Genomic DNA, 21,087 nt, shown 5'->3' with positions numbered 1-21,087 from the left:
GTCTCCATTTAAAACATGATTAAAAGTAAGAGTCTCAGGAATTCCCTGGCTGTCCAGTGGTTAGAACTCCACGCTTTCACTGCAGAGGGCCTGAGTTCAGTCCCTAGTCAGGGAACTAAGATCCCTGAAAGCCGCTTGGTACGGGCAAAAAAAAAAAAGGGAGACTCAGCGATTAAGTAACTTTTGAAGATCACATCTAGGAAAAATAAAACAAACATGAATTACCTATTCTGTGTAAAATAGTTTGCTGGGCACTTTTACATATACTGTCATAGATGGTGGACCAGGGACTTCAAATCACCAAATCACCGTATCAGCAAACCACCCTCTTTCTGTCGTGGGAAACACACTTTGATTCTTTCTGCATTCTCCAGACTCGGAGCCTGAGGAGTCATCCATTCACAAATACTGAGCACCTTTCATATATGAAATGTGCAATACAAACTGCTGTGAAGAAAAAAAAAATTTTTTTAATGGTCTCTGTGGTCAAGGAATTTTTGAGCCGCCTAGGGAGAACTTTTTTTCTTTTTAACACATATTGAGGGAAGTATACAATGATCAAAGAATGGTATATGGAATTTATTATCTCATTTGATCCCCAGGACCACCCTTTGAGGATGTACTATTATTATTTCTATTTTATAGAGAAGGAAACATAGGTCTGTAGACAGTAAGAAACCCTCAAGGTTTACTCAGCCAGTAAAGGGATTCCAACCCAAGTTCTGACTCCGTAAGACCAATTTCTGTAACACTCACTGTATATTGTACTGCAAACCCAGAAACTACAGTTCTACAGGCAAGGAACCGACCCCGTATAGCAAGAGGGCAGTATATATAGAGAGAAAAAGCGAAGATGAAACTGAAAAGTTAGGCTGGGGCCCAATATAACGCTTGGACTTCTTTCTGCAAACTCTGGGGATACACTAGAGGTTTCTGAGTAAGGCAGAAACTACTGTGGTCTTCACGTAACAAAGTAACTTCTCTTGACACAGAAATTGCAGCTTGTAGAAAAATCAGTTTTACCACTTGCCTACGCGACCTTAGACTAATTTTTCTTTGGCCTCAACTCTCACAGCTAATTAAAAGAGGGCAATTCCGCATTGGACTATTATGGGGATTAAACGAGATAGCGCCTGACACAAGAGGGCGCTCGATAAACGTTGATTTTGCTTTTAGGTAGGAATAAGAATTCGGTCCTTTTTTTTTTTTTTTGAGTGGGTACACGTGATCTAGCAAACCAGACAGAATGAAAGAGCCTGGCTAGCTTCGGTCTGCCAGTTTTTACAGAAACCTCACCTGACCTCACCAACGTTTCCAGGGTTGTGATCCCACCTTCCCTCACTTCCCTGAATCCGCCAGTAAACCATGAAAATCTAACCCACCTCTAGTCAAGTCCCTAACCAGTCCTCGGACCGCTCAACCTACCCCGCCCTTCCCTCAGAGGACGCTCGCCGATGATATCATATTCACTTCAGTCTCCGAGAGGCCCTTCACTCTCTAGGGCCGCTCTAGGCTGCCGCTTCCAAGGCGGGCTCCGAAGCTCAATGGTTGCTGGGCGGGGCCGTGACGTCCTTGGCGTGGCTGCAGCGGAGGCCGCGGCGGGGAAAATGGCGGACGGAAAGGCGGGAGAGGAGAAGCCTGAAAAGCCGCAGCGAGCTGGAGCCGCCGGAGGTGAACATAACCCCAGCGTCGCGGGCTACGTGGGATGCTCTGGGCCTTTCTTTGAGCTCCCCTGGGTGGGGGGAGTAGGCCGGGGCGAGAAGGGCGGATCTGGCGCTCACCCGGCCAGGTGCTGGGCCCACACAAGCCCTGGGCACGCCCGGTGCGGCCTGCTGGCATCCGGGCCCACATCGCCTCCTTGCCGGGGCAGAGCCGGTCACTGTTCGTCACCTCCTGGCCCCAGCGGAGGCCCTGCTTCCGAAGAGAAGGGAGATGGGCCCCAGAAAGGGGGACCGAAGTCGGGGTGGGACTAGGAGTGGTGGTGCGGACGCAATCACACAAAACGCACACGGGCGCTCGCACAGTGCGAGTCACCGAGCAGTGGCCGCAGGAACTGGCCGCAGGCCGAGTTTCCGACGGTGCCGGCCTCTCAGTTACACCTAGGAGTTAGTTTGCTGCTCCCTTTTCACTGAGGAGGTGGACTACCCTGGCCTTTTTCTTTATTTTCAAGCCTAGTTCTGATCCTGTAATGGGATGGGTCAAGGCGATGGAGGGAAAGAGGAATATCTTTGCCTGCCTCCTGGTTTAATCTGCCGGGTCTAGGGTTACGGTTTGGTTGCCTTTCTTTGAACTGTCTGCCTTTTCTGTGCTAGGCTGTTGCCAGCTAACTGCACGCCAGATATTTAGGTGGCTAAATAGACTAGTGTGACTCTTCCTGTATTTTGTTACGATGTAAACTCAGGTTACAGCTATCTTTATTCTGTCACCTCCACTCCTCTAAATTTGGGTCTTGTGCATTAAGGAAAAGAAACATCCGGTAATCTCTCCAGCCCTCCCGCCCCTTTGTCCTCACAAGGCTAGTGAGTTAACACGTGCGAGCTGAGCATAATGTCTTTAGAACGTTTTAAGTACCACACTCTTAACTCTTCTTCACGTCTTATCCCTGAAAGTATTTAATATGAGAAAATACAGAAGATTAATAGTATATGAAGGCAACTGTTAGGACCTCCTAACAAGTTTAATGTGATTTGACTTGGAAACAAAAATTGAGAAAAGTGTAATGTTCAGTTACTTTGGACCCAGAAATTCCTTTCTAAAAAACACGTACGGTGCTATTAGTTGAGCCCAAACTCCTTTCCCTCTTCACACTCCCCTCCCGTCTTGTTTTTTGTTGTTGTTATTGTTGTTTTACTAGTAAAATAGTTTATGAAACAACAGTTTAAGCCATTTAGTGCTACCTCGTTAGCGATTTTTTTCGTCAAAAATTGTCTTGGAAATTATCAAGTAGAACTACATTTAAAAATTAGTAGTTTGAGGAAAAACAAAGATCTGTAGCCTGAAGAATCTTATCTGACTTTTAGACTACCTTTTAACTTTTAGAATGGGTTTCCAGCTGTCTTGACTGAGTATCTGAGATGTGTTTAATGTGAGCCAAAGTGTACCTTAAGGGAGTTCCCTGGTGGCTTAGTGGTTGGGATTCCAGGCTTTCACTGCCCTGGCCGGGGTTCAATCCCTGACTGGGGAACTGAGATCCCGCAAGGCGCGCCGGGTGGCCAACAAACAAAACAAAACAAATATACCTTAAGTGTCAGCATAGTTCCACTATATAATTTGTCCACCACCCTTTCAGTTAGGGATAATTTGCTCTGTAGTATGAATATTGATGTTTCTACTTTAGCATATATTTGTGAAGGGGTGATATAAAGTTATCTTTGCTAATTGTTATCAAAAATTATTGTCTCCTTGTTGGTGACTTAAAGTAAGTAATATCCCTTAATAACTTCTACATAATTTGCCTTGGGTGTGCTTTCCTTTGAAAGAAAATACTACTGTTACATGTAAACCATTTTTGCATGTCAGATATTTTTAATGAAATTGTACAAAGAAATCATAGTTAAAACATTCATACCATGGATATTGTTAAATTGATAATTTTACGGCAAATTTTTAAAACAGTATCAAGTTTTAAAATTTTTAAAACAGTATGAAGTTTGTCTTGGGGGACTTACCTAGAGATTATTCTGATTTTTAACTCCTATTGAACAGTCCAGTAAGTTGGAAATATAAGTATTTTTTAATGAGTTAACATAGTTAACATGAATTTATGTTAATAAGAGAAGCTACTTACTTGAAGTAAGTAAGTAAGGTGCTCTCACCTTAAAGAGAAGGGATGATATTAAGGGTAAGGTTTTAGGTAGATTTTTTTCCCCTCCCTTTGGTTAAATTTTTGTAGCTCCTTGAAATAAGTAGACGCTTTAGAGAAGAGCTATTCATATTGTAATCATGCCCACCTCAGGCTATTTTAAGTTATCTAAAACTACTTTAATGAAATTGACATTTATTGTGCCAGGAGGTTCTTGAATATGTCCTGTTAGAGAGATAGGTATGTACCCTATCTCTCTGTAACAGAATGCCAATGCGTCATGAAGGGTATCCTTATGGACTTAAAACTTATTGGGTAATTTTTTTCAAAGTAAGGTACCTTTGTACTCCAAGGCCCACCTCTCCTCCCCAAAAATGCTAGTACCATGTGTAATTTGATTTCACATTAACTAATCTACACATTTTGTTTGCTTAGAATGAATACAAACTAAAGTAGTACATGTTGTATTTAAAGGAAAACACTTAATGGACTTTAAAACACTTAAGTGGTCTTGATAGTTTGCCTCTTCAGATGACAGAACCACGGATGTGAATAAAATTGAGTTGCTGACAGTTGATTACTTAATTAATGGTAGAGTAGTTTTCCCAACTCCCCTGTTCATGCTACATTTTTCTAGAGCATTCACTATAGAAATCTTCCCTAAGAATCATAGGATTGAACAGATAGTATTGTGTTTCATGTGTTAGCACATACTAGTTCAGTTAGTTGTCACACTTGATGTTGCTATTAATGTTATAGTAAGAATTATGTTTTTCACTTTTTGTCGTATTTATGCTTTGATTTTTCTAGATTCTTTGTTCCAGAATTATTTTCTGGGTAAAAGGAGACCTAGAATTAAGAAAAGATAGGTTTTAAAAGAACCAGAAATTTTGACTAATTATAACCCTTGAGTCACAATTCAAAGAGCAGAGTTACACTAAAATCAAGACTAAATGTTCTTTATTCTATTTGTTTTGATGTTTTTCAGACTTTGTGTTTACACAGACTTGTGCATTTAGTATACAGATTGCTTCTATATGTAAATCCAGTGGCTTTTTTGTGTGTTTCTATATGCTCTGATATGTAGAGCCAGTGAGTTTCCAGTTTTAGCTGTGTGTCAGTCACAAAGAAGAAGTAGTTATTACTGTTTGGGTTTTACTGTAAAATTCATACTTGATTAAAACTATACATGAAAAAAAAACTATACATAGAATACAGAATAAAATTTAGCATAAATGCATTTAGTGGTAGACTGAAAAAATGTTTGCATAATACTGTCTTTTTTGTAAGAAATTCTAAATTGAGTTCTGTATTTCAAATATTGAATAGCAATCTTACATTCTTCAGGTGCTTTTGTAATTTTATATCTAAATAAGTGAATGGCACCTCAGACAACTATTCCAGTGCTGTCTTTGCTTCTTAGGGAAATCCCAAAACCTAATCCTGCTTAATTTCTCCCCTACATTGTTATTAAAACTTTCACCTCTTGTCTAAAGGTAATAAAGAGTTCATTTTATTTTCCTGTAAACAAAATAAAATGTTCTATTCAAAGTGCTTATTAATTTAGCTACCCCATCATTCCAAGACTATATAGATCGGGATCTATAACATCCCGTCTTTTAATTCATTACTTGTCAGTCTGTTTGATTTCCCCTTTTCTACCCATTCTAGCTTTTTGTCATGTTTTCTTAGCTGTTGTCAGGGCCATCCCTTAGAGAATCTTCTCTTTCTCCATAAACTATTCATCCAGTGTAGCAGAATACATTCAAAAGGTAAATTGGTAAACTTGGGAAAGAAAATAAAATATTTAATAATCAGCCAGCCTTCTGTCTTACCTCCCAATATGTTTTTAAATAGGCTGCATGTGTAACAGGCCTAAGATATTCAAGTGAGAACTAATTTCATTTATTAATATAAAGAAGCAAAATTACTGAAAGACATCTTGCATTCCATATCTACATATGTATGTCTTCTGTTTGAAATTATCATTAGCTCATCTTTCTTTCATGAGAAAAAATAATATATAAACCTAAATATAGTTGTTGATATTAAGAGTAGCCTAAACAGATGTTAATCAAGCTTTGAGAGTAGAATGCAGTTACTCAAGAGGGGATGACCTTGAAGTCTTCCTTGAAGTTCCTTTCTAACTAAAAATTGTGAAATGTTCAGGAAGAACACATCATTCAAGAAGATTACTCCAGGCTGTACTAACACTGTAGTTTGGGTAATAATGGGCTGTTCATAACAGGGTACTTTGTATAACTAGTAGTACGTTATTGAAGAATATTAGACTTTTTATTAGTCAAATGTATTATCCTATGATGTGACTAACTGCCAGCAAACCAGTTTGTATAGAATTTATAGATCTTAATTTATAAAAAGAAAAATTCCACAAATAACTAGATTATTGTACAACTTACAGTGTTTAGTTGAAGGGTCTTACTTTTTGTGAACTCTATATTTATAATTTTAAATTGCTCTGTATTTTATGCTAGTTAATTCATGGGAGCCTCTTCTACTGCCACACAATCTCAGTTCCTGCTGTATACTCTAACAAACAGTGGAAGAGACTGTTGGGTTCAGTAGGTGACAACTGCAGAGGTATCTTCTTTATAACGATGCTTTTTGAGGTTGCTGCTCCCATCAATCTGCTCAGTAAAAATAGCTCATCTTGGTAAGTTGTTTCGACTTCACCAGGACCTGAAGAAGAAGCAGAAAAACCTGTGAAAACTAAGACTGTTTCTTCCAGTAATGGAGGGGAAAATTCCAGTCGCAGCGCTGAGAAGCGATCAGCTGAAGAAGAAGCTGCAGACCTCCCTACAAAGCCTACAAAGATCTCCAAGTTTGGATTTGCCATAGGTAGTCAGATGACAAAGAAAGCCTCAGCCATATCCATCAAACTTGGCTCAAGTGTGAGTTGTTATTTTATATATTATATTTGTTATGGGTCTGAAAATTTGTTTTCAAAACGTGCTTTTATTGGATTATGATAAATTAAGTATACAAAGATGTATAAAAAGATACATTGGTGCATGAACTTATTACATGTAAGTATTTAAGAAATTAGTGGCTCTATATTCAAGAAAGGTCTGGATGAATTATAACTCAACAAAGCTGTTTTTAAGAAGAGGTTGGAATATGAGAAGGAACAACTATTATAGGGACTATATGATTTATAAAGTAATAATACCTTAAGATTTCCTAAGTTGAGCAAAACCTGAAAAATATTTTTAGAGTTTCAGTTTATTTTTCTTATCTTTTAATTCCAGTGATATTAAAAATAATATTTAGAAATCATTTATTTGTATTTTAAAAGATTAATGTTAGTAAGGTATTGCTTAATAAGAGCTTCCTGATTGCCTTACTTTGAAGCTACAAATGGACATTGAGTATTATAATCTATGATAGTAGTCCTTTACAGATCAACTTTTGATTCCTTGTTTTAAGATGTAAACCTTAAATTAATACTTATTAACCCTGGAGTATCTGGAAAGTATTTGAAGTATTAGATTGAAGCATATGAAGTTTAGAGATTTATCTATTTCTGATCTACAGAAGTGTTAATTTCATGTGGTTCAACTAAACAGATCTCTTTAAGAAAAAAAGTTACTTGAATAGTGTATTGCTATTGGCTTTAGAAAATGGTTACATTCTTGTGTAAGGAGAATAATCTTAAAATTGCTTTTAAGTTGTTTGTTCATGTCTGTTCTGTGAAAATTAATGCTCAGTTGCCTGGATGCATACAGCTTGATTTCTTCATTAGATGTCATTCAAAGATCTTAAAAATATGATATGGATCAGATTCCTACTAGAGTCAGTGTGTTTGAGCTACACTAGTTTTAAAAAAGCTACCATTCCTCAGAACCCCTACTCCCACCCTATGCTGTTTTGCTTTTTTCCTTTTCTTCCTTTTTCTAAAAAATTTAGTGTGAACAAAAGACATTCAGCTTGTAACTTCATTACTTCATGACTCTTTTCCCTATTTGAGCTGATTCTTTTGGTTTAATATGTTTTTTATAAAGTTGCATAGGCCTACCTGCATAGATATTTACTTTTTTTGATAGTCATTAAACATGTGGTTCTCATGTACACTTCTCATACAGGTGTTCCCCTTGATAATAGATTTTACGGTACTTGAACACACCTCCTAAATCAGATATCCATATCCCTACTTTTGCTGAATCATTGACGTGATTTAGTAATTGCTGATCATTTTAGTTGGGAGGGTTATGCTTGAAAAGGCCTATTCAGTAAAACTTCAGTCTTTAGAAAACAAAAGACCTTTTTTTCATAAAGTAAACCAAAGTGTAAACATAATCTTGGCGAAATGAGGTGTAGGATATGAAAATAGTTGAAGCTGTTGCTTTTGATTATATGATGTGAAAAGATAGACAGCCAACAAATACTTACTTGTGTCTTATGTTTATGTACAACATCAAATACATGACATCTTTAAGAGTAAAGGATGCTTCTAGAGTCGCTATGCATAATTTCCAAATGAACATTTTTATTCAAAAACAAACATTATTTATAAAAAGTGTTTCTGTTATACAAGAAGGGATGGTTAATTTTGTTTCAGCAGTTCAGAGAAGGTTTTACTGGTGAGGTGATGCTAGAGTTGGCTTTAAGTGCAGGCAAGAGGCAAAGGGACATCTCAGATAAAAAGAGCTTCATGCAGGGCATTCCGTGGTGGTCCGGTGGTTAAGACTTTCACTGCCGTGGGCCCGGGTTCAATCCCTGGTCGGGGAACTAAGATCCCATAAGCCGTGCAGCACAGCCAAAAAAAAGACTTATGCAAAGGCAGTTTAGATGTGAAGCCACATGATGCATTCAGGAAATTGTTCATAGTTAGGAAGTGTTTGGTAGGCAAATGCAGGGATAGAAAGCCCCCCAAATAAGACCACAGGACCAAATCATAAAGGACTTGTACTCCATAATATAGTTTGGTTTTATTCTTTGGGTTCTAGAGGAGCCATGGAATCATTATAAAGAGTCTCGAGCCTTAAACAGATTTGCATTTTAGAAACATTACTCTGATGCCAGTATAGAGAATTAGAGGAAAATAAATACAGAAGGTGGGGAGATGGTATTTCTAACAGCAGTTCAGGCAAGTAATGATAAGGGGCCTTAGTGTTGGTAGTGTGGTAGTAAGCTGGGAAGGCAGGGGAGATTTAAGTCTGTTTAATAGAGATCTAGTTAACAGGACCTTACAATAAAATGTGCAAGTTGAAGAAAAGGTTTTCTGACTTGAGCACTTAATGAGCACTGCAGTACCCCTGGGAGCGCTAAGTGGTGCTGTCCAGTAGGCAGCTAGCTAGTAGAGAAAGATGAGTCTTCATATCTTTCTCAAGGCACACTGTGCTTAATTTTAATGTTACTATGGGCAGGTATTAATATTCATTTTCTCTTACCTGTACCAGGTACCTTTTAGCTAAGTGATATTAAATTATAGACCCTAACTAGAAAATCTTTGACAGGAGGAAAACAAATGGACATATAATTAATAAAGTAAAATCTACCCATTGATAACCCACATTTTCAAAAAGAAAGAAGATTTCTCCAATGTTTGTTCTTAGTTCCTTACTGTATGTTTCTATGAAAACATAAAGTTGAATCTTTGAAGATAAATTATTTTTGTCATTAAATAAGCCTGTGTAAACATCATATTATATTCTTTTTAATGTTTCTTCTTCAGAAACCTAAGGAAACGGTTCCAACTCTTGCTCCAAAAACCCTTTCAGTAGCAGCAGCCTTTAATGAAGATGAAGATGTAAGTTGATACCTGGTTTTGTTTGTTTTACTTTAACAAGTTCTTTAAGAAAGATGTTAGTGGCAAATTGTCAAGTTGTACTAATGGTACTAGTGAACTTTTTTTGCAGCTCTGAACAGTTGTTGTTTTTTAAATGACATCTGCAAAATCTGGATATTTCTTCTGTTTATTTAATTTGATTGTGGGATTATTTAAAATATTACTGACTTTGGGGGGGCAAGGAACTTAATCAAATCAACAGATGCTTATTATGAGTAATAATATATATGTGTGCTATGAAATATGTAGGATCCAAAAAAAGGAAAATTCAATACTGCTGTCTTCAATAATTTTTATAGTTGGAGTCTTCAGTGAGACATTATGCATGTGTTCAGCTTTAAAAAGCAGCTATAGTGCTTTCTTCTTGTATCCCCATGAGGAATAACAATAGTGCAGGTGATTCTGCCAGAAGATCTAGTCAATATGTACGTGTTCCAGAGTGGCGCAGTGGTTAAGAATCCGCCTGCCAGTGCAGGGGACACGGGTTTGAGCCCTGGTCCGGAAAGATCCCACATGCCGTGGAGCAACTAAGCCCGTGCGCCACAACTATTGAGCCTGCACTCTAGAACCCGCAAGCCACAGCTACTGAAGCCTGTGCACCTAGAGCCCGTGCTCTGCAACAAGAGAAGCCACTGCAATGAGAAGCCCGCGCACCACAACAAAGGGTAGCCCCTGCTCGCCGCACCTAGATAAAGCCCACTTGCAGCAACGAAAATCCAATGCAGCCAAAAATAAATAAATAAATAAATTTTAAAAAAGATTAGGTAGCATTTTGGTTTGTACAGATTGTTATCAGGAAAGGACATTGTGGGAAGAAGGGGACAACATGTGCAGAAGTAGAGAGGCTGGAAATAGTAAGCACCTACATAATAGTAATGGCTTGCTTTGAATGCCTAACAGTTTGAATCTTTTCACACAACTTTATTTTATCCTCCATACATCCCTGTGAATTGTGTAATATGGTTATTCTTATTTTCCAAATGGAGAAATTAAGTGTGCATAAGTATTGTGCACAAGTGTTGAACTAGAACTGAGCTTTCTGGTTTCTTGTCCTCTGTTCTTTGCATCATACGTTACTGTTTTCCCTGTTTTTAAAGAAATTTTAGACAGGTTCAGACAACACTCTTTCTGCTATAAGATGGTAATGATAGGTAGGGATAAACTTGTCTCTTAGGTAAAAGAACACAGGCATCTAAAATCTGCATCTGGGACTTCCCTGGAAGTCCAGTGGTTAAGACTCTGCACTTCCACTGCAGGGGGCACCAGTTTGATCCCTGGTCAGGGAACTAAGATCCCGCATGACGCTCAGCATGGCCAAAAAAATAAAAGGAAATAAAATCTTCATCTGGTTCTTCCTTTTTCTGCAGCACATATTAATTAACCTTGGATATATATCTAAGCCTGAAATATATTGTACAAAGAGTGTGTTCATTTAGTTAATTTTGAAATTTAAAAATACTTTTTCAGTTGTATCTCTTTAGTCTCTTTTAATTTGGACAACTCCTGGGTTTTTCTGCGTATTTCATGGCGTTAACATTTTTGAAGAGTTCAGGCCAGTTAGTTTGTAGAACGTCCCTCAGTTTGGATTTGTCTGATGTTCCCTTATGATTAGATTCACATTCCTTTTGGCAGGCGTACCACAGAAGTGATGCCAAGTTCTCAATGCATCATATTAGGAGCACATGTCAGTATATCCCATTACTGGCAGTGTTAACTTTGATCATTTAGTTAAAGTGATGTCTGCCAGATTTCTCCACTGTCAAATTACTGTTTTATCTTTTATAATTAAAATTTATCTTGTGGGCATATGTTTTAAGAATATGTGGAGGGGACTTCCCTGGTGGCACAGTGGTTAAGAATCAGCCTGCCAGTACGGGGGACACGGGTTTGAGCCCTGGTCCGGGAAGATCCCACATGCCACAGAGTAACTAAGCCTGTGCGCCACAACTACTGAGCCTGTGCTCTAGAGCCTGCGAGCCACAACTACTGAGCCCACGTGCCGCAACTACTGAAGCCCGTGTGCCTAGAGCCCGTGCTCCACAACAAGAAAAGCCACCACAATGAGAAGCCCGTGCGCCTCAATGAAGAGTAGCCCCCTCTCGCTGCAACTAGAGAAAGCCCGCGCACAGCAACGAAGACCCGACGCAGCCATAAATAAATAAATAAAATTTAAAAAAAGAATATGTGAAAATACATAATTTCTTAAGTGTTCACTCATGAGTGTTAACATTCATTGATGATTCTTACCGGAATCAATTATTATGATGTTTGCTGAATGGTGATTTTTTTTCATTCTTTCATCCCTTCTATGTTTAATGTTTCTTACTGTAAGGAAGAGCTTTTATAAGTGTAGGCTCTATTCAACACGTTATAATGCTCAAATTGTCTCAGATTTGACCAGTAGAAATCCCTTTAAGCTGGATCTTGGCAGATGACTGTGTAAAAAATAATATTTAGCTCACCAGTAACATTTATACTTAAAAAACATCTAAAAGACACTTGTCACATATCTTTTCACGAGCTGTAACTATGGAAAAGTAGTAGAGAATGAGCTTTCAAGATGTCTTTTCAGTAAAGGAGACATTTTTGAGAAGGAGCAATACAGTAAAATGGTTAAGAGCCTTTGCTTTGGCATCTAGCTGTTTTGTGACTTGGGACAAGTTAACCTTGTTTACCTTACCTACAAAATGTGAATGATGATACTCATACCCACCTTGTAGGATTGTTAGGGTTTTCAAAGACAGTGCATATTAAAGCATTTAACACAATGTGTAGCTTCTAGTAAACAAATAGTTTTAGTTCTAGAATATCAAGTTTTTGGGGGGTTTTGTTTTTGTTTTGGGGGGTTTTTTTGTTCTTGTGTTTTGTTGGTTTGTTTTTTGGCCACGCTGCACGGCATGCAGGATCTTAGTTCCCCAACCAGTGATCGAACTCGCACCCCCTACAATGGAAGCACGGAATTCTTAACCACTGGACCGGCAGGGGAGTCCCTAGAATATCGAGTTTTTACCAAATTTTTTTTCTTTATGCAGAATCAGCACACTAGAAGCATGAGGGTTTTATTTACTGTAGTTAAGATAAATGATTTTCTCCTTTCACCAAAATTTCAGACTTAGATATAAAATTTAGCATTATTGATAATCAAGTGATTTTAATGTAGTTGACCCTTGACCAACACAGGTTTGAACTGCACAGGCCTATTTATATGCAGATTTTTTTCAGTAACGTGCTACAGTACTACACTCTCCCAAGGTTGGTTTAATCCTCAGGTGTGGAACCGTGGCTATGGAAGGTCAACTATAAAGTTACACACGGGGTTTTGACTGTGGCACTGTGGAGGCAGTGCCTCTAATCCTCCTGCATTGTTCAAGGGTCAGCTCTATCTACATGCAGTCATCTCTGTTTCTGTCTTACATTTTTCTCCAGAGTGAACCAGAGGAAATGCCTCCAGAAGCAAAGATGAGGATGAAGAATATTGGAAGGTATTATAATTTTTGTATAATATTGTAGAAAATTATAGTGAATTAAGAGCAAGAATAAATTGCACATAATCTATTAGTGTTCAAGCTTTTGTTGCATATTTGGGCAAAAGAGTTTTATTTTCTGAGATTACTCTCCTGGTAAAAGAAAATTAGTATTTTAAGAAAAGAAAAAATAATGATAATTTAATGCTATTTTTTTTCAGATACATGTAATCTAAATTTTTTCAAATAAACAGTTATGAGAAATGTTTCTGATATAAAATTTAAAAGTTTTTTTCAGGTATAAAAAAATGGCTTTCACTCATCTCACTTAAGATATTCCCACCACTTAATCTTGATTGTATGTGTCCCATTTTCCTTAGTAATTTAAATGCCAAATATAAAAAGAAGACAAAAACATTTAAAAATTTTCCTCCATTGTTTCTGTTATTGTGAAAATAACATAAATTTCAAGTTAACACGATGTTCAGTTTCCTGTCTCTGTATGTGTAAATGGATAACTTCGAGGCTAATAAGAAAGCTGGGCTTCAAAACAACCTATACTATATCCCCACTTCTACCAAATGTATATATTCTCCCAAAGAACTAAGTGCTGAGTCTTCAAGCATCAGTCTTCAGACTTCATCTATGATTCAAACGGGAACTGTCCCAGTGGCTGTCTGCCTGCCTCCCTTTCGGACTGGGACCTAAAGTAAATACATCTGGCATTATAACCAAATCTAAACACCCAGGATACATATATCTTCATATATCTAAACATTTAAAACTGAAACAGGAGTTCATAAAATGACATCTTCTGTTTCATTTTTTATAAATGCTGATGGCAAGCCACCACCAAATTGATTTAATGACCCTGTTAATGGGTTACAAGCAACGGTTTTTAAAACTATAGTGGTTGCCACTATAGTGGTTGCTGCATATCAGAATCACCTTAGATGTTTGTTAAAACTACAGATTTACCTGGCTTCTCCTGAGGCCTACTGAATCTGAAATTTTAGGACAGGGTCTGTGTAAAGGGTATTTTTAAAAAGATCTGTAGAGGCTTCTGATGTTTGGCCTGCATTTATAATAGGTGCTAAACAAATGTGTTTTGAATGAGTTAAAAACATAGCCCGAAAATCATTATATAACATTTTAAATAAGTTTCCTTTCTTTTAACACAGGGATACACCAACATCAGCAGGACCAAATTCCTTCAATAAAGGAAAGCATGGGTTTTCTGATAACCAGAAGCTATGGGAGCGAAATATAAAATCTCATCTTGGAAATGTCCATGACCAAGACAATTAAATGATGTGTTTTGAAATTGGGGTATGGGGTGGGTGTAAAGTTAAAAGGAACAGTTTCCTTTTTTAAAGAATGGTATAAGACTATCTTTGGAGCCGCCTTTTTTTTTTCTTTTTCTTTTTTTAAAGATTGGTACACTAATAAATGAGAATTTGAAATTAGAGGTAATTTATGTTTTATATACAGATTTCAAGACATTTGCTAATTTTGTAGTTTCACGTGATTAGTTTCCAAAGGTTATAGATGATTAAAAAAATCATAAATGGTACCTTTCTAAGAATTGCATATTTTTTTAGACACAACTACTAGCACATTAAGAGGGAAGCAAAAAGTTGTCTATTTAAACTGTAGGCAGTTACTCTCTAACTTAACTCCCTTGTTAACCTAAAGTCTGGCTCCCAGGAACAGCCTTATAGAGAAGGGAGTATTGTATTGGGAGGAAAATGTTGCTGGACTATTGACTGAGAAAGTAAATTAGATAAAAATTAAAATACAGCTTTTTTTTTTCCTAATGGGCATTTGTTTTGTTTCGAATCATCATAAACTAGTTATTGCATTGCTATCAGTGGATACAGATGCTTAGCTCTTTAAAAAGAACATTTTAAAATTTTATGTAAACTGTTGAGTATTTAAAATAGCCCACTTCACTTTAAAGGGTCTTGTCTACCTTTGATAGTCTTCAAAGAACAACCATTTGCTACCAAAGTAAATCAGTATTTTGAATGTGCTTCTCTTGGTTTTTGTTATTAGCTAGTTCCTGTAAGTATTTCCACCAGATCTTCAGGCAAATCATAAGGAAGCTGTTTCTTTTAAAATAACAAACCACCACCAAAAATTTAAATGTACATAATAGTTAAATATTTGGCTGTTCTTATTTTTTAAAGGATATAAACACCAAAAAAAAAAGGCAACATTGTATGAAGATGGAAAATAAGAAAGATGCACTTTCTGTAACTTTATCAAAGCATTTATGTTACTAACTTGTGAAATCCAATTTGATTTGAACTTATTACAGGAATTCTTATTTAGCACAATAATATTGTTTCTTTTAACTGTATACATATTAACCAGTGGCCTCTTTAAAAGCACATTTTAGATACTGAAAATAAAAGGAAAGAAAATGCATCTTTAAACATATTTTATGGAATCTTTGACCACATATACTTTGTTAATCTTTGTGTTGTAGGATTGTGTTTATTTTGTATTTTTGTATTGTATATGAATTCTTTTTTTAATGTGACAGTTAAACACATCTTTAAAAGCATAGTCACACATAAAAGAAACATACAGTATAATGATTTCCTTGAAAACTCTTACAATGTTAGATTTGGAGGCAGCTTCATACTGTTTAATTGGTGATAACTACTCTCTGAGCTCTTTTAATAGGTAATAACTCCAGAGAAGCAGCCTGTATATATTCCTAATACTTTGTTCACTTGCATATGAGTTTAGAGTAAGCCCCAAGTAAAACAATGGAAATGTATATAGAACGATTAGTTCTTACTTACATGGTTTAATTATATCAAGATACATGAATTTAACTTGCTTTAACGTAGGCAAACTTCCCATTTTTGTTCATTTTAATGTTTATGTTGAAATAACATCCCAAAACGACTGAGATGAATGTCTTTACTAAAATACCAATAAATTTGTCCAACTCTATCAGTGTTCTTATTTTCTGTTACACTTAATTGTTGCTGGGTTTGTTTTAAACAAAGAAGAGACAGATGTTATTGGTGCTCTTGCCCAGATTGTTGGCCAGAGTAATGGGAGATTTTAAATTGCTCTTTGGAGTCTACCTAACTTAGCACATAGTTCTAGAACATTACAGTATCTCAGGTTAGAAAAAGACCTAGTCCAAATCCTCCCTCTCCTCTACTGCCAAAGTATCATCTATTAATGTGCTGTAGAAAATCCTGCTGAGGCATACCTTTGAAAATCCCTAAGTGTTAGAAGGTATTCTCTTACTTGTGTCTGCCATCCATTATCTCTAAATATTTTCTTAATGTTTATAATGCTGCTGCCCTATAGGTCAGGTGTGAGTAAATGAAAAGATCGAACAACATTTTAAAATTAAGGTTCGTTTCTAGTTAGACTAATTACAAATGAAGGCTATGAATTTCAAATGTTTTTTTCTTAACGCTAATAATCAGGGTTAGCTTGATATACTGTGGAGGGATTGTTCAAGTTACTTCCCTGCTGAGATGAAGATACTTTTTAATTTTTTTTAACTTTTCATTTTGAAAAAATTTCAGACTCAAAACATTGCAAAAATATAGTGAAGTACTTCCATGTTCTTCAAATGATAACATACAACCACAGGACAATTGTCAAAATCAGGGAATTAACATTATTAAAATATTATATCACCTTACACTATTATTCTACAGACCTTATTCAAATTTCACCATTTGCTCCACTAATGTCTCCGTAGTTGAAGATTCACTACATTATCACATATTGTTTAGTTGTCATCTCTCTTAAACCCCTTTAATCTGGGAATCTTCAGTGTTTGTCTATTATGACCTTAGACTTTTTGAAAAGTACAGGCCAATTATTTGTAGATCTCCCAATTTGGGATTTCCCTAATGTTTCCTCACAAATTCAGTTTATGCATTTTTGGCAAAAATAAGACAGAACGGATGTGTCTTCAGTATATCAGCAAGCACATGATGTCAATTTGTCCTCTTACCAGTGTGATGTTAATTTTGATCACTTGGTTAGGGTGGTATCTGCCAGATATATACAATGTCAAAGTTGTAAATTTTCTGTTTGTAATTAGTATCTTATGGGAAAATTCTTGTAAGTATCGTATTCTCATACTTTTGCCCACTAATTGGCAGACATTCATGGTTTTTGTTTTTTGGGTGTTTCCCCCATGGTTCTTTACTGAAACAATTGTTAGTGTAGGATTTGCCGAATGATGATTTTTCTATTTTCATCTTCTATTTTTTGTAGTTCAAATTCTGTGAGGAAATTTCCTTCTCCATTCTTTATTCAATTTTGTATTGATAATGGGCCTGTGTATTCTTATGTTATTCTATAGGTTATAATGCACTACTATCATATATTTTGTTACTCAAAATGTCCCAGATCTGCCCACATAAACCCCTCCCCATTGACCCTTGTGTCTTTTTGACATGTCCCCATTCTTTTTTTTTAATACATCTTTAATTTCTGGCACCAGAAGATATTCTGGACTCATATTTTCTCTTCTTTAACCCTGGAATCAGTGATTTCTCTAAGCATCCATGGTTCCTTTTAGAATCAAAATCTGCACTAAGTGTACTCATTGGTTGTGAAGTGTCATTGCTTCTAGCCTACTTGACAGAGCTAGAATATGTATGTATATATATCTATATCAATTTCTAGATCTATATGTGTGTGTGTGTGTATGTATGTGTATACTGTATGTATCTCCATGAGTTCATATACTTCCATTACCAGACCAACACCAGATACATTCTAGTCTTCCTCCTTTCTCTACTTACTACTCTTGTCCAACAGTAAGAAATCTGACTATGTATAATCTGTTCACTTATTTGCTTAATTTCTAGAATACACATAAAGTTTCAGAATTAATTCATATATTTCCCTATGAAAAACTAACCAGAGTGCAGTATTTGTATGTAGTTCCTTTCCTTTTTAGTCTTAAGAGTACATAATCAAAATACTATTTTACAAAGTTATGTAGGTTAGTTCTTTGCTCCCCCTTTCAGTATGATTGTATTACTCATTTGTAATGCAGTTTGGTTTTGTTTGTGTTTCATAATGAATTACTGCTCATTGTTAATTTGTTTTGCATGTGAAATAGCATAGGTCTAAAAGTTGGAACGATACAAAAAGTGTAACTCCTCCCTATTTCTGCCTCATTCTCTTCCTCCTGTCCTTTCTATCCTGTTTACACCTATTCCCTATAGGTAATCCATCTCTGGTTTCTGGTTTATCCTTCCTGTGTTTCCTTTTAAATCAATGAATAGATGGGTGTTTATTATTTCTCCTTTTATCTTACATGAAATGTAATATACTACAGTTATTCTTTTATCCTTTTTTTTTCTTCACTTTATAGTATACCCTGGAAACTATACTAGTTCATGGAGATCTTTCTCAAAAAAATTTTTAACAGCTACATAGTACTCCATTGTGAATATACCATAGTCAATGCAATTACTCTTACTTGTATGGGCATTTAGGTCATTTCCAATGTTTTGCATTACAACGCTGTAATCAAATAACCTGTGCAGGTGTATTTTCTCGTTGGGGTGTATCTTCCTTCAGGTAAATTCCCAGAAGTAGGATGCTGGGTCAAAATATAAGTGCATATCTACTCTTATTAGATATTGCCAAATTCTCCTACAAAAGGATTGTACCAGTTTGTTTTCCCACCAAAAATATATGAATGCCTTTTCCCACAGCCTTGCCAGCAGAATGTGTTTGTCATGCTTTTTAATTTTTGCCATATCTGATAGGTTTAAAAAAACGGCACGAGACTTCCCTGGTGGCGCAGTGGTTAAGAATCCGCCTGCTAATGCAGGGGACACGGGTTCGAGCCCTGGTCCGGGAAGATCCCACATGCCGCAAAGCAACTAAGCCTGTGTGCCACAACTACTGAGCCTGCGCTCTGGAGCCCGTGAGCCACAACTGCTGAGCCCACGTGCCACAATTGCTGAAGCCTGTGTGCCTAGAGCCCATGCTCCACAACAAGAGAAGCCACCGCAATGAGAAGCCCCCACGCCGCAACCAAGGGTAGCCCCTGCTCGCCACAACTAGAGAAAGCCCGCGTGCAGCAATGAAGACCCAACACAGCCATAAATTAATTAATTAATTAAAAAAAAAAGGCATGTTAGAATAGTTTTAATTTGCATCTCTCTAGCTATGAGTGAGGTTGAATATCTTTTCATATGTTTAAGGGCCATTTGAATATCTTTATGAATAGTCTGTTTATTTCATTCCCACTTTACTATTGGGTTTTTGGTCCTTTCTCAAATTTTAAGAATTTGTCATATATTAACTCTTTATACATATGTTATAAAGAGTTTATCCTAATTATTAATTGTCTTTCGGCTTTGATTATGGTGTTCTTTGTAATACAAAAAGCTTCCTTTTTTTGTAATGTAGTGAATTTTATTCATCTCTGTTGCCTTTCAGTTTTGTTAATAGTTAGAAAGCCTTTCTCTATACTGAGGTTAAAGATAAATTCACCCTTGTTTTTCTAGTGCTTGTATTGTTTCATTTTCAAATTTAAACAGACTCCTGATCCATTTGGAATATATACTTGTGCATTTGTGAGATCAAGATCTAATTTTAGTTAACACATCTGTATGATATTAAGCCATCCTAATAGGAAGCAGTCTGCTTTTGTGTTTTGGGGGAGTGTTAAATTTTTTCTCATATGGGTTTTGCCTATTTCTTGTTAAGCTTCTTCCTCAATATTTAATCATCTTTGTTGCTATTGAAATGAGGTTTTCTCTATCATTTTGTGCTGGTTATTGTTTTAAGATATGAAGACAATTTTCTGTATGTTAATTCTGTGTCTTGCTATCTTACTAAACTCCTTATTGTTTGAGTTTTATCATCGATTCTCAAGAATTTCCCAGGTGTACCATCATATCACCTGCAAATAAAGATGGCTTTACTTTATCAATTTTTGTGCCTCGATTTATTTTCTTGTCTAATTGCATTGCTTAATACCACTAATACAGTACTGAATAGTAGTAGAATAAATGGGTATCCTTGTCTTTTTCTCAGTGGAAATATCTCCAGCATTTTACTATTAAATAAGATCCTGGCTTTAGGACTACATATTTTATCATGTTAAAAATATCCATCAATTCCTAATTTTCTTAAGTACTTTTATCAGAAATAGGTGTTGAATTTTGCTGAAAGCTCTTTCAGCATTTTATCAATGAGGGGAAACTGTAATATATAGAATTAACATGAGAACTCTCCGGTGTAGTAGAAGTAGCAACTGCAGGAAGAAACCACCACCCGCAGGGCTAAGGGAATAAGTGAACAAGCAAAAGACAACATCTTAGAGGAGGGGCCCAGAGGCTGAAATTCAGATCTTTGAGGAGGTACAGCTGCTGGCTGCAGGGAAGAACAGCACACCAAGCTGCCCATCACCACACTGAAGACAAATTTTGGAAATTCCTTATTCAACTTGCTCACGAAAAGTCCCTGGCGATTTGTAGCCCTTTACCCCCACAAGAATCCATTGTTAGTTAGCAATAATTATTGGTTTTAGTTTTTCACTTTTTACTTCTTTTCATTTTCCTATACTTTCCAAATTTCCTACATTGATCCTACATTACTTTGATAATTGGAGAACTGAGTGGGGAGTAGAGGTATCTCTAAGGCAAATTAACTGTCATGCTAGGGCTTCAGATACGTGAGAACTTTTTCAGACCAAAGACCTTGGGCTACATCGCAATAGACACCCACTCAATTATTGCACATGGACATAGAACTCTTGTTCACATCTTGTACTTTTAAAACATAATACAAATGTGCTGTTATAAATATTTTTGGGGTTTTTTCTAAATATAAGTCCTCTTTGGGAGCATTTTATCTGTGGTATCCATTGAATTTACATTGCTTAGTATTTAGGGGAAAAAAAACTGTTGTGTACTATGTAAAATATCAAGGATGAGCACTATAACTTTACTGCAAGAAGAGTTACCTCTGAATGCTGGTGCATCTATATCACT

General features: G+C 36.5%; 1 protein-coding gene across 2 annotated transcripts; it reads left to right on the top strand.

Annotated features, from left to right (window-relative positions):
- The first annotated feature begins 1,520 nt into the window (after nt 1-1,520).
- PCNP (PEST proteolytic signal containing nuclear protein) lies at nt 1,521-20,020 on the top strand. Of its 2 annotated transcripts, none has more exons than XM_067739030.1 (5): nt 1,521-1,671; nt 6,500-6,714; nt 9,498-9,572; nt 13,038-13,093; nt 18,850-20,020. In XM_067739030.1, exons 1-5 carry the CDS (start codon nt 1,545-1,547, stop codon nt 18,968-18,970), a joined length of 594 nt encoding a protein of 197 aa, XP_067595131.1. In that variant the 5' UTR covers nt 1,521-1,544; the 3' UTR covers nt 18,971-20,020. The 2 variants fall into 2 exon arrangements, with proteins under 2 accessions (XP_067595131.1, XP_067595130.1); XM_067739029.1 differs by lacking the exon at nt 18,850-20,020 and adding an exon at nt 14,257-16,042.
- The last annotated feature ends 1,067 nt before the right edge of the window (nt 20,021-21,087 follow it).

The sequence above is a fragment of the Pseudorca crassidens genome, chromosome 5 (genome assembly GCF_039906515.1).
Source record: "Pseudorca crassidens isolate mPseCra1 chromosome 5, mPseCra1.hap1, whole genome shotgun sequence".
In the NCBI taxonomy this organism is placed as follows: Eukaryota; Metazoa; Chordata; class Mammalia; order Artiodactyla; family Delphinidae; genus Pseudorca; species Pseudorca crassidens.
Note: the sequence above shows the minus strand (reverse complement) of the source record. Positions and strands in the feature narration are given on the sequence as shown.

Excerpts from the sequence above, each read along its gene's own strand:
- PCNP (XM_067739029.1), top strand. The coding sequence starts at position 1,545 with ATGGTTGCTGGGCGGGGCCGTGACGTCCTTGGCGTGGCTGCAGCGGAG. Across the intron at positions 9,573-13,037 it reads CCTTTAATGAAGATGAAGAT|AGTGAACCAGAGGAAATGCC; the intron begins GTAAGTTGATAC and ends ATTTTTCTCCAG. Across the intron at positions 13,094-14,256 it reads AGGATGAAGAATATTGGAAG|GGATACACCAACATCAGCAG; the intron begins GTATTATAATTT and ends CTTTTAACACAG.